Source organism: Lampetra fluviatilis, chromosome 8, assembly GCF_964198595.1.
Source record: "Lampetra fluviatilis chromosome 8, kcLamFluv1.1, whole genome shotgun sequence".
NCBI lineage: Eukaryota > Metazoa > Chordata > Hyperoartia > Petromyzontiformes > Petromyzontidae > Lampetra > Lampetra fluviatilis.
This window is the reverse complement of record NC_136282.1, coordinates 10,617,496-10,631,304: the sequence shown is the minus strand read 5'-3', so window position 1 is coordinate 10,631,304 and position 13,809 is coordinate 10,617,496. Positions and strand designations below refer to the sequence as shown.

General features: G+C 41.0%; 1 protein-coding gene across 1 annotated transcript in view; it reads left to right on the top strand.

Annotated features, from left to right (window-relative positions):
* Positions 1-8,109, top strand: part of SND1 (staphylococcal nuclease and tudor domain containing 1) — a 219,741-nt gene extending 211,632 nt beyond the window's left edge. The window contains exons 23-24 of the mRNA XM_078859092.1: positions 6,593-6,637; positions 7,341-8,109. Coding sequence (XP_078715218.1) covers positions 6,593-6,637; positions 7,341-7,406 — 111 coding nt within the window. The 3' untranslated portion in view covers positions 7,407-8,109. The remainder of the gene's footprint in view (positions 1-6,592; positions 6,638-7,340) is intronic.
* The last annotated feature ends 5,700 nt before the right edge of the window (positions 8,110-13,809 follow it).

Here is a 13,809-nt window from a genome sequence, read left to right as displayed (position 1 = left end):
TTTATTGTTGTGGATGATAAAACCCCTGTCTGACTGTGTGTGAGGCATTTGCAGTCTCGAGTTTGAGGATTTTTGTACAAAAATTGGTTTTATTTGAGTGACACGCGGAGCCACACAGTGTGATTCAGTAATAACGGCAGAACTCTTCGCAATGATTTAGTTAGGTATTGTAAATGCAACTTACATTTTCTCTTACTGTAGAGTGAACATTTATTTTGGCCGATTTTTTTTCAGAATATATCATTTTATTGATCACATTTAAAATTGGTGCGTTAAGGGGATTACAAGTCAATTATATTGAAATACTGACATATAGCAACAAAATAATGCTGCTGGCAAAGTGAGTTGATGTCAATACATTATTTATTTTATAATAATCACGTGAAGTTTGATGCTTTCCCAAACCAATGATACGAATTTAGTTAGAGCCATTTGGCTTAGTTTTTAGTTTTTGCCAAATATACAAAACAAGCGCACATGTTGTTGGTTATTATTTATTAAGGTTTATTTGAACGTTACAAGTTTCGTTGGCAAAGCTGCGGTATTCGTCGTCTCACCTTGCACGCATTAACGCCACGGAACGTGAGACACCAATCTAGACGCTCGCGCGACGAGGCTCAACGGCTCGTCGGTGTCGTCATTTGCATTGCGACGCCTTCATTTATCAAAGTACCACACCGACACGTGGAAAACATTCAATCAATTTAAGAGATAACTCATTTAGCCACGATGCCATCTGGCAGTGACATTTAACACGAGCCACTAAAAAGATCACCAATCCTGTTGCTGACTAATCGTATATCCGTGGAGCCCAAAGATGGGGGAGGCTGAGACTGCATGCAGGGACGGCTCTTGTTCAGCTGCGAAGCTGAGTGGGAGTGATGTACAGTCCCTCCGCCAGATTCAATTTCCTCTACCAGCGGGTTGTATGCCCATCTTTCGCGGGCACATGCTGGTTGATGAGCTGTTTGGGTGCACAAACCAACCCTGTAGGACTAGACTTGATTATTGTGTGCATCCACAGAGGGCTCGAAGATACCGACGCTTTTGTTTAAACTTAGCCAAGACTTAATTTTAGACGTCTGATAAAGTGTTGGGAAATGTTTCTTTGTGTGCTACATTTTTAGTTTGTACGTGGGCCAGCCATTTTAGATTCTGGCCTGAGATCCAGCGCGTTATTTTCATTTTCGCATTGCACTTCTCAATTTGTGTAACGCTGAGTAAATCGTAAAGTAGTAAAGCAATACTATCATTAAAATGCAGGGTTATCGTTTTCTTTGGTAATCGGAATCTTGGAGGAATCCGATGAGCTATTGAGCTCTTTTTCACAGATGTCCAATAGAGGCGGCTCAGCACGCTACAACATACAATACAATAAACGATAGAGTGGAAAATAGAGCAAAGGTAAGCAAAAGTAGCTAATTAAAATAACAACATAAACATTGTTTTGTTAGATATAAAGTGTATGATATAACCTGCATAAGTACATAAATGCCTGCCGACTTTTCAGCTCAATGAAGGCTTGGGGCAAAGCAGCAAAACAAGCAAAAAACAGTCCCAGACCTCACCAAGACAACACACAGTCCCCCAATAAAATTGCACATTAATCAGTTTCCATTGGAGTCTTAAATTTTAGCTCTACATAAGAATGTATAAAACATACATAAACAGCATCATCATCAACCATGATCATACATAAACATTTCAGGAAATATAAAGAAAGCGAAGCATATTCATGTTAATGGTTAAATTGTGAATGCATTTTCCCTCATCCCTTCTTATCAACGTGATTTTTTTTTACGTCTGGTTGGAGTATATAATAGACTATTACGCATTTTCAATAGATTCTAAAAATATCGAGGGGCAATAATGGTGGTAGTGTTTGGAGCTTGCCAAGATGTGTAGGCATGGCCTATGAATAGTCCTTTGACCTGTAAATGGCAAGGAGCCTATTAAGAGTCTTCACCCGCCCTCTGGCCTAGATCAGGGGCCTATAGTGTGTTCCCATGGCAGTATACTTTGCAGTAGAGTTCAAGCAGGTGCCACTACGCATTATTATAAGTTTCTTATATTGCTGGCCGTTTGAAACGTGACAGCCAAATCAGCCTTACGTAGCCAACCATGCTAATCGGTTAGTGTGCTGCGATAAATAAATAAAGACATTCTGTCTAAGACTGCTCTGCCACCTTTATAAGTGATGGTTATGAAACACCTAACAGCTGTGCAATTTATCGATCTTCATGCAGTGGTAGGGGCATCATTAAACAGTGAGAGCAAAACCCTCAGGCCCAAAGAGGCAATGCCAAGAGCAGTATAAAATGTAATACAGATCTCCCCTTAATCATACTTCTATTCTTGCCGTGCGTGCTGCAATATGCTCAGGAGCTAAATGCCAATGACGATAGTCTGCTAGCCACGAGAGGGCTTCAGGTGAGATTTCGTGCAGTTTTTATATTCCTCCGTTGAAGGAGGGCAGACGACAGTGGTTTACTTATACGGTCCATAGTTTGAGTTGCGTGACCACGATCGCACTACTGTGGCTTGTCTTCATTTGCCATTCATGAAGGAGATGTGCGCATCGGCCCGCTGAAGGTCTGATGCTGTTCATGGGGAGCCATCCATTTAGTACGTACGCATGGAGGGGGGAGGTGGGGGAGTTAACCCAAATGCGTACGCTTGCGTATGGGGGGTCTACTGACAATGTACGCATAGGAAACGGTGGGTGGGGGGGGGTGAAGCCTCGATAATAATTTGTCTACATTCGCCTTTAAATGAGTTAGATAGTCCGGCGGTGGACTATCTGTTTGCTTCAACATGTTAGTATTATTAATCATTGATCGTTTCTGCGTGGATTAAATATCGGCTGTTCTATAGGATTCGGGGGGGTGCGTCAAGCGTACCCACGCAGGTGGGGGGGGGGGGGGAGTAAAAAGTACACGTGCGTACAGGGAGGGGGGGAGGGGTCAAGTTTTAACAGATTTTTGCGTACGTACTAAATGGATGGCCCCTGGTTATACCAGTGTCTTAGAGGAATGTCAAAGCCAGGAGAGGTGCGATGCTTGGGTCTCATACGAGTTGTATATTCTGGATGTCCACGTTGTTCCCCTCTGTTCGCCAGCGCTCGTCTGGAACTGGATGAGATTCTCGGATAGTAACAGCATGGGCCCAGAAATGGGATTGTGACTTGAATCGGCAATGAGGTACATTGTTGAAGTCTTGGTTTATGGGTAGGTGGTTTGGCATAAAGGGGACCAGGGGATTTGTATCGGTTTCAGTGTTCCGCTTATCATGTGCGTTACGTTATTTAATTGTGTATGTAGCAGTTTTGTGTACGAGCTCCTGCAGCAGGCTGGGGCATAATACTCTGCTGCTGAGTGGATCAGTGAGAGGGCGGCAGTTCGCAGCACATCAGCCGAGGGGCCACAGGTCATTCCTGCAAGTTTCTGAAGCAGGGGAATTCCTGATTTGGGTTTTTCGCAGATCTGTTTCATGTGGGGCTTGAAGGTCAGGCTTCTATCCATGATAACGCCTCGATATCCTGGAGTGGGGGTCACAGCATACTAGGCTACCACAGAAGGACACATCAATGGTGGCATCTGCTGCATGACTGTTGAGATGGGGAGCCCTTGTGATCGTTTTAGAAGGATTTGGTCAGAGTCTCCAGTGACAATAATATGCCTCCAATAAAGTTAGATCAGATTTTAGAGAATTGGCAATGTCCTCAAGGTATGTGCCACGTGCAGCAAGGGTGATGTAATCTGCACATATGAACTTGCGAAATGATGTAAATGGCAGGTCCCGTGTATATTAAATAGTGACGGCACTAGTACCAAACCTTGAGGAGGGAGGCCATTGTTGATAATTTTCTTGTGGCTGTGTTTCCAGCGAAGGTATACCCTGAAGGTACGGTTGATTGTGTATTTGATGACTTTGGTCAACAGCGGCAGTAGGCCACGATGCCAAGCAAAAGAGGTCAATCATTGCTGTGCTAGTTTTCTGTTGAGGCTGGAAATCAGCTTCTGTGAGGATGGTGACGGTAACGGTCTGTTTGCAGCAGCAGCTACGGCCAGTTCGACATCACGGCTTATTGGCGAGGCAGTTGGTGGTCGAGAGTCGGGGAAAGTCTGGAAAGTTTGGCACGTTCCATTAGCTTGGAGGTGGAGGACACTCCGAGGGATATTGACCTGTAGCTGGAGAGCAAGGCTTGCGGCTTTCCAGGTTTCAGAATGGGGATGACTTGGCTTGCTTCCATTATTAAATGGCGCTTAATGCGGGTTCATGAAAATAATTTGGGGCTACCTTGAGTTTTAGTATGCTATAATGCAAGAGCAAAATTCAGTGGACATGGAAAATGTTCATAGAGCAAAACCAGGTTTTCTGTTCCATAATAATGCATGCTTATGACCAAATTGCTTTCTTTGTATGCAATCCACAGCAAATCTTGACTTAAAGCTTTCGTGACTGCAGCAATTCATATTCTTGGGTCTTTCGGTAAAGTCACGTAGATAGGTTATTTTTTGTTATTTTCCTTGAACCTATCTACATGACTTTACCGAAAGACCTAATAATATAATAATCTACAGCAGTCTATCTTTTGCAGGTTGCTGTTGTTTTAAATAGCACGGGAAATTGTTCTGCGAATTAATTTATATAATCAAGTTGGTATGTGTGTCAGTGCTAGTCATGGCTTGATAAGCAATGGGTGAAAAAGAAATCTCAAACACACTGGTGTGCTGTACTAGTAAAAAATGAAGTGACAAACCTTACGAATTGGCTGTGTTGGATAGTGGCGGGTTTAACGACACATTTATATTTACGCAATCTAACCTAAAAAAACCTGTATTATCGATGATATTGGTCACGAAAGCCTACGTTGTAAACTGCTTAAGACCGCCAGCAGTTTTAAAATTGTATTGGTTAACGTCATTAATCTAATAATTGACCAAATTTCCTCCATTATCTCCAAAATAGATACTGCAGATTCGAATTCAAGTATGAAAATTACTTGAATATGTAAAACAGCTGTTAGCAGTTACATATTAAGTAACTCTTAATAATATGATATTCAATATAATATTATTACATGACAGTTGTAGTGAGAACAATCTGAAAAAAATGTGAATTGTCCAGTATGTTTGTAGAGAACAAAAAGACAGACTTGTGCAATTGGAATTTGTGTTTTTCTTAGGTGCATGCGTTTTATGAGTTTTGTCGGATCTTCAAACCTCTGCCCAGGTCACTTTGGCTCCAAAAAAAACTAATTTTGGGAACTATTTTACTGAAATGGTTTTATACAGGGTGCTTCAAAAAAATGTTAACACTTATATGAGACTATCGTTTTTAGTGGAAAAAGAACAGATAAAACACTGTAACATGATAACAAATGTATGTTAATAGCTTCAAAAAGTCAAAGAGTCTCCACTTGTTCGCCATCATTGTCAACACGTGCCTGGAGTCTTCTCCAGGTGGTCTCCAGAGTCCGGGGGCACATTTCTCGTAGTATTTTAGAAAATTTTCAGAAGTGTTAAAACATTTTTGAAGCACCCTGTATTTGTCTATTGATATATTTATATTTGCCTATTTATATTTTACCTTCACAACATATTAATGCCTTCCCATGCACGTGTAAATGTTTTATTAACCCATACTGAAAGCAAGTAATCTCTTGGAGTGTGCTGAAAACGTATTTCAACATCAGCCCGAAGTTGTTCGTGGTGTGGAGTCGGGAAACCTGAAAAATATTTGAGGACTGTGATTAAATGCATTCGATGTTGAACTTCTTTCACACCATACATAGCCAACCGCGCTATATACACACACACATTCAATTTTTACTTTAAAACATATTGGTAGTTTGAGCTCAGACCACCAAGCTAGCACCCCTGATGAGATTTCTGTTGAGAATCTAGATTCCAACCAGCTTGTAACTAAACCGGTTTCTCAGGGTTTGTTTACTTGAGTTCTCATTTCACATTGCACCATGGACACAACATTTTAATTTAATTACGGTAAGCACTTGTCAATATTAGGTTAACACACTCGGCTTCCTTACAGCCAAGCTTAAAACATGATCTTGACTAAATTTGTTCTCTAATGTGAATCTTAAATAAGCATGTGAAATTGTGAACAATGCCAAGCTTCCAAAAGGAATGCCGCTTGAGGCGTGTATTTTATTTACCACGAGTAACAACAATCACCACATTCACGCTCTACATTTGCAAACTGGCTGCTTGTAATGAGATAAATGTGAGTGCACATTGAAATAGTTTTAAACCACTATTTATGAATAACTAAATAATCATTTAATTTCATAAGAATCTAAAATAATCCTCAAACTTCAAAAACATTATTTTATTGTTGAGTTATTGAAGCGTCTACTCAGTGTGCAATTTGCACTTGTGAAAACACAGTGGCAGTAATAAGTGAAATGGTTTGCAGGATAACAAAAAAATATAAAATCATCACAATGCTTCAATAATGCACAGAAAATAATAAATATTTCTTACCACAAAATAATTGTATTTTGATTTCTCTAACTGTTGGTGTTACCCATGACCTAGTTAGAACTTTTGTTTTATTTTATTTTATTCAGGTCTCTGAGTATTTCAAGGCACAAGAGTCTGCTAAAGGAAGCAGGGTAAGTTTTCATTTGACTTTTCAGATGTATTATTGTTTAGTTCAGATATTTTGATAGTTCTTTGAACTCTAACTAAACATGCCGTGTATGTGGTTCTCAGTCACAAAGCTCCAAATTTACAACATTTTTGTGAAAATGTTTGTTTTTATGGATTTTTAACTTTTTTCGCACTGCACATAGCCAACCGTGTTAATCGGAGGAGTGGCATTACTACCACTATAAAATAATATATTGCTGTAAATGTGCTTGGTCACATGTGGTAACATTTATTTGTTAATTTCAATATTTCACTTTTATCTTTAAAAAAATATATTTATATTTAATTTCTGATCAACTGGCCTGTATGATGTCGTTTTCATATCTATTAGAATTAGTTTAACTGTATATGGGCTGCTGCCACGGCTTAATGCTTAGCACACTGGACTTCCAATCGAGAGGTTCTCCAGTTTGATCTGACACGGCAGTCAAATCAATGTCCACTTTTCTTACATCCGCCTCTGTCCACCCTTCTGTATAAATGGCCATAGCACAGTTAGTCGATCAGTAGTAGGTCGTATGTGGTGGTGGTGGTGGGAAGTGTTTTGTATACTGTCACCTTTTCCAGGAAGCTGCCTGTAGTTAGTAGAGGGCCCTTCCGACGTCGGTGGCATGAGCAAGAAATGAGGCTCTTTTGATTATTGCATGTGTTTTTGTTTTCTTTCAGCTGAACATTTGGCGCTATGGCGATTTCACTGCAGACGACGCCGTGGAGTTTGGCTATAAACGCTAGACAGAGCCAAGCAGACTCATGGGGGAAATGAGAAAAAAACTCACCTGAAAAAAAAAAGTCGCATGTAGCCATTTCTCATACTATCTTATCAACCTGCAAATACTGTAAGCTGCCTACAGTTTATTGCTTAGTGCCATTTCAAGCCTCCATTTACTAGTGATAGTTCTGCTTCTACTTTCTTGTGATGTCAGTTGGAGGGGGGGGGTAGACTGCTCAGGCTGTGGGGAATTTCTTCGTATGCCAAATGCTTTTAAGGTAGGATGTGGTACATTTCAGCTGTGACAAAGAAATCAACAGGGCTCTTTTTGGCACGGGAGAGTGACATGAATAGTATTTTAATAGTTTTGTAATTGATGACCGATTGCAACTTCCTTATTCTGTTCCAAAATGTTATGTGCCCGTGTCATTAATGTAATGAACATACTTCCCGCAGTTGTTTCTGCCTTTTAATCAAAACCCACAATCATCTTCGACCATACATGAATCTGTGAAAGCTGTTTGGAACGTTGCATTGTTTTAATTATATGACTGAAAGGTATATACAGTCTATGTAATTATAATTAGTTTGATGAAGTGAAAGATCATCGTCGATAATGCTCACCATTTCAGTCAGTATTGGTACAACCCTTGGTTTGGCTACCTTGAACTGCTGTATACTGGCAGCTTACTGTTTGACCAATAGAAGCTACATGTCTTTACTGGATGAATTAAAACAAATATCAGTGAATGCATTTTCTCATTGTCAGTTTTTTTTTCTCACGATTCCACACACATCACGACTATACACGTATTTGAATGTGATGATAAACAAATGTGTGAAACGTCACATCAGCGATGGATTACAAATGTCTTCAAATTGTAATTCATCCCTGGGCCAATTATTACATCAATTGTGAGTCAACAGAATTGCAAGTGTTTCCTGAACAAACTCGTGCTTGTAATTTTTTTACATTTTCGGAATTATATTCTCAGATAATTTGTATGGCATTATAGAATTTCTGTTCGCCTATTTGTACATTTAAAAAAAAAAATTCCCCATTGGGAATATTTTACATGCCTGAACTATTCCTATTTGCTAATGAAGTCAGAGTGATGGCATGTGGCAGGTTTCTTTCATAAACATCTGGAGAATGTGACAGTAATAATTAACAAGTTGCCCTGGTTTGGGATACTGCACATGGTGCTGTTTTAAATTCTTTAAGTTGTGAAGAAACTGGATGAGCCACTTAATGAATCATGACTGGTTTTTATTTCCTTTTTAATAGGCAACACCCTCCCACACCATACCACCCGTGCTTTTGATCGTAATGGATGGTATGTTGCTAGTTGCTTGTGGTGAGATGCTTGCAAGCCTGGATTGGGTGCAGTAATTAAATGTCACTCTTGTCTACGTTAATTACCGCCTTCCCTCTACTTTCACCAAAAAATTGTATCGGATTAATTTTGCCTCTGCTACAGCATAGATTACTTGCTGTGATCTTCAGCTAATTACATATACAATGTATGTTGAATATCTTTTGCACCGTACGTAGCCAACCGGTAACACATTCCTGCGGAGGGAGCTGGTAGGAACGTTGGGTTGCTCGGTCAATGGCCAGGATCCACGGCGGCGTGGTGTATTCCGCAAATATGGCCGACTGTGAGGGCGGGCACAAGCCGGCGTGAGTAGGTTAAACGTTGAGTTTTATAAGGGCACCACGGGGTGACCAGCCCCTCCCCACCCAGCCCCTCCTCTCCCCACCCAGCCCTTCCCTGCACGACGGACGGACGGACACAATAATTCCGTGTGGGCTGGTGGAACCAGGAGGTTCCTACCAGTATATCGGATGTGTGGGGGAAAGACAACAAACTATACACAACAAACAGTTCTGTAAACAAGGCCTGTGGAGTTAAATCTGGTGTTCTAAAACAATAACTGCTTGGATTAGTTACAAAAGTATTTTCTTGTGGGTATAGTTTAAACGCTACCATAAAAAAACCTGCCAATTGAAATCACAGTCATTTTTTTACTTTAATTTTACAATCACAAGCCTATTAAAATACATTTATTTTATTAAACAGCATGGTGTAGAACATGTATCTACTGGTGTATTTCAAAGTTTCGGATTATTTAAACCTTCAGAAAACCACACCTGAGATTTTGGATTTATCCTAGTATTATGTCACAGGTAATGATGTAATGTTATCATTATGTCCATGCTATTCCACAAAGTGGTGTCACGTGGTGTCCGTTTACATCACCTTCGTTAGAACAAAGGCACACTGACAGTGTCAATCATGCGAATGTCCAAAAACAAGATCCGAAATTGTATCTTAGAAAATTTGAAATACAAACCTCATCACTCGCATTCACACGTGCATACATGAAAAGTAACACTTTACATTTAGTGCTCCCTTGCTCAAGAGTCGTGCTCTCAATGCAGCCATCCGATATGCAATGAAAACATCCCAGCTTCGACCAGCCTTGGGTGAAAAGCTTTTGAGTTTGTAAATCACGATTATATTTTTTGGATTCTGTCTGGTTTGCAGAGTTGTGATATGCCACACTCTTCAAGCAAACTATTTAAGCGGTTTATAAGGTCGATTGTATATATACTCAATGTACAGATATATTGATGGTAATGGGCAAAAACGCATTGCCAAAACCATTTACAGTGATATTACCTCAAAAGTTTGCTATCTCTTCTTGCGAGCCGTTGGAAAGCCATTTAGAACCATCGTAAGGAAGAGTTGTTTTCAGTCTAAAAATGTACTGCACGTTGAAGGATTTTTTTTTTAGTTATTGCGAACGTTTGTATTATGCACCTCGCGGGTTCGAGAGTATTCTGAGTAAGCAGCGCATCTCGACGTGATTTGGGGTTGTGCAGTGTGTTGTTTGGCACGATGCCCAACGTTTCACTCCACGTGCTGGGGGGGCGGGGGGGCCCTCTTCAGGCATTTAATTCTTCAGGAACTGAACAGTCGCACGCACACACACGCATCTTAGAGATGCACATAATCGCAGTGTATTCATGTAGAACTTCTTTCTCGCCGTACGTATGCAACCGCGCTCATCGGAGGTGCGGGAAATGTTTCGATTTGAAATGTACCGCCAATTCCTTTCCCCGTGCGACAACCATGACTTATGGTTTGTCGCGAACAGTCGTGCACAATTGCCACCACACTTAATTATCATCTTGCATTTAGGTAGGTTTTAATAAACAACAAAACAAATGGAGCTGGCATTTGAGCTATTCATGTAGGTGCATATATTTGTGAAGGAAAAAAACATTTTTAACTTGAATCGCTGAATTTTGCTGTGGATGCAAAATAACGGATGGGCGTGAAGACTAAACGTGATGTATAATTGAGCACTGACCGTCAGCAATACTTAAAATTGTCGGCTGATACGTTTTAATACTCGGCGTTTAAATGCAGTCAAATTCTTAAAGGCGAAATATTTCGTGTTCTTGAATTAAGGACAATTAAATTGATCATCTTTGTTTTTTATGAACTTGAATTGTCCGCTTGTTTTGGAATGTCTAAAAGGTGCAACGCCTTTTGGCGTCCTCTGGTCTAACACCGTTTGAGACGAGGCTCAAAAGAAAGCTGTCTCTGGTGTGGACCAATCAGTTTCAAAGATAATGCATATATTATCAGAGTGTTTTTTGTTTGCATTCTAACCACAAGCATTGTGGTTAATGCAGACATGATTCCTTGTTAAAGGTTTCAGTTTGGTGTTTTGACATCTTAACATCTGTTTTGTTGCCAGAGAAAGTAGAAAAACCTATTATCAGGTGCAACGAGTTTTAAATTGTTGCCAAAGCGACACTGAGGCTAACAAAGCTCAAGATAGGAATATTTTTTTTCTAAATGACAGCCTGGCTTGCTGACTTTATTAAAAGTTTTGACAGTTGCGATGTTTTCTCTACCCTGTCAAAACTCTTGCTGGATATATACCTACAACATATTCTGCCAGAGTTGGAACAGACTTTACCTGAGCGTCAGTATAATACTCTTTGGTTTTTTCGGTAAAGTCACGTAGGAAGAAATAAAATAATATAAAACAAATCACGACGTTTCGATCGCAACACAAGCAATCTTCATCAGGTGGAACAACCACAGCAAGAAAAATGGTTATTCACCTGTCGCTTTGAACCTCTTCATTACTGAGAACAGTAGGAATTTGCAAAACACATTCCTGCGGAGGGAGCTGGTAGGAACGTTGGGTTGCTCGGTCAATGGCCAGGGTCAACGGCGGCGTGGTGTATTCCGCAAATATGCCCGACTGTGAGGGCGGGCACAAGCCGGCGTGAGTAGGTTAAACGTTGAGTTTTATAAGGGCACCACGGGGTGACCAGCACCTCCCCACCCAGCCCCACCCCTCCCAGCCCCCCCACCCAGCCCCTCCCCACCCAGCCCCACCCAGCCCCTCTCCACCCTCCTCTCCCCACCCAGCCCCTCCCCACCCTCCCCTCTCCACCCAGCCCCACCCCTCCCATTTTTGGGTGTACGATGGACGGACACAATAATCCCCTGTGGGCTGGTGTAACCAGGAGGTTCCTACCAGTATGTATTTAGATGGAAGTTGAAACTCCCACGACCAGCGCAGTGTGGGGAATGTCTTCATCGGTATAGGGTCGACAAAGGGATGTAATCGACAAGGGGATGTCATTAAACACTAAATGGGAATGTATTGGAGTCGATAAATCGTAAATCATTTACTTCAGGAGGTATTGTTTTAAAAATAATGTTACGAAAAGTTAACATTTCCAAAAATATGTTTGACAAATATTCATGGATTGCTGGGTTTATAAACATTGCCAAGGAGTGAAAATGTGATTTTTGCCAGCCGAACACACGAGTGTTGAGAATACGGATGGATAATAAACTATGCTCATTAGGCATCTACTTATGTTCAACACTTGATCCTGGCCGATAGCATTGCTGCAATTGGTGGCAGCTGCCCAATTATACCGAGGACCTCCAATCGTGAAATACGAGCACGAAACTTTCATTTTCTTTCAGCGTAATTTATTTCACTTCGATGAAGGCTTGCGCTTTTGAACTCCTTCAAGGAAAGCACGTGCTCTGGATGTTAAATATTTTAATAGGTTGTATACATCTTGTATTCTGCTCAATGTGATGTTTATTGTTGAAAGAAAATGCGAAACATTATGCCGTTGTATAGGGGTGTGGGAAAAATAGCCTCACGAATTAATGAAATACGATCAACAAAATTGGTGTTGGATATTGGAGGAGCATCAGTGCCGCAACAATTTGGAATACTTTACTCTTTGCTTCTTTCGGTAAAGTCACATAGGTATAAAATAAATTAAATCACGACGTTTCGGGCGCAACACAAGCGTCTGTCATCCGATTTTTTTTGTCCACTTTAGCAATTGTTTCTTGCTGTGGTTGTCCCACCTGATGACGGACGCTTGTGTTGCGCCCGAAACGTCGTAATTTAATTTATTTTATACCTACGTGACTTTACCGAAAGAACCAAAGAGTATAGATCCCTGCAGTCACGAAAACTTCAAATCTTGATGGAATACTTTGTTTCATAAGAGTACTAAATAAACTCCTCAACTGTGACGACCGGGGGTAACGCACGATTCAAGATCAAGATGTCACCATGGCCTCAGCCATCGATGCCCCCACGCCTTACCAACCTCTCCCCGAAAACCAGATCCCACAACTGCTGCACAGTAGATACGAGACATACAAAAGATGCCCTTTTTGAGTATCCCACAATCTGCTGGTCTTACGTTTTCTTTTCCCTTTGGTCGCCGGACTCATTGAGACCATTTCACTGCCTGTTCCTCCTCCATCCCACCAAGCGCAACCGTTGTTTTGCCTACTTCTATCTACGACACTGCCACGTTCTTTGCATGGCTTCTGCATAGGATTAATTTCACATGCGATGCAGTACTGCGACTTATTTACAATAGATGTGGAACTTTGAAATGAATGTGTATCCTTCGCGTCTTTGCAATGTGTTGGATCGTGTGACTGCCATGACATTGGCAGAGGTTGAAGGAGGCAAGCAGAGTTGACAATCCCTAGCAACATCACCTTAATGAATCATCTTCATCGTGATCGTCATTTTTTTTTTTATCCACGTCTCTTGTGTGGTCATCCACCTCTCGAGATGCTTCTGTCGATGCCTGTCCCATGAAACCATCTCAGCGACAGTGACCGGAGGCAGTGGAGACGATACAACGGCGACGATTTGGAGTCTACATCAGGGACGTGCGTTCAGGGGAGGCAGGGCAGGCAGAGCCTCGCCTGTCATACTCCAGTGAAAATAGCTGTTAAAAAAATGTAAAGGAAAAATAATAAAATAAATATTAAGATTTTTCGACTGATCTGTGTTATGAATATCATTTCTGTACGATTCCAATAATTTTTATAGTCAAAA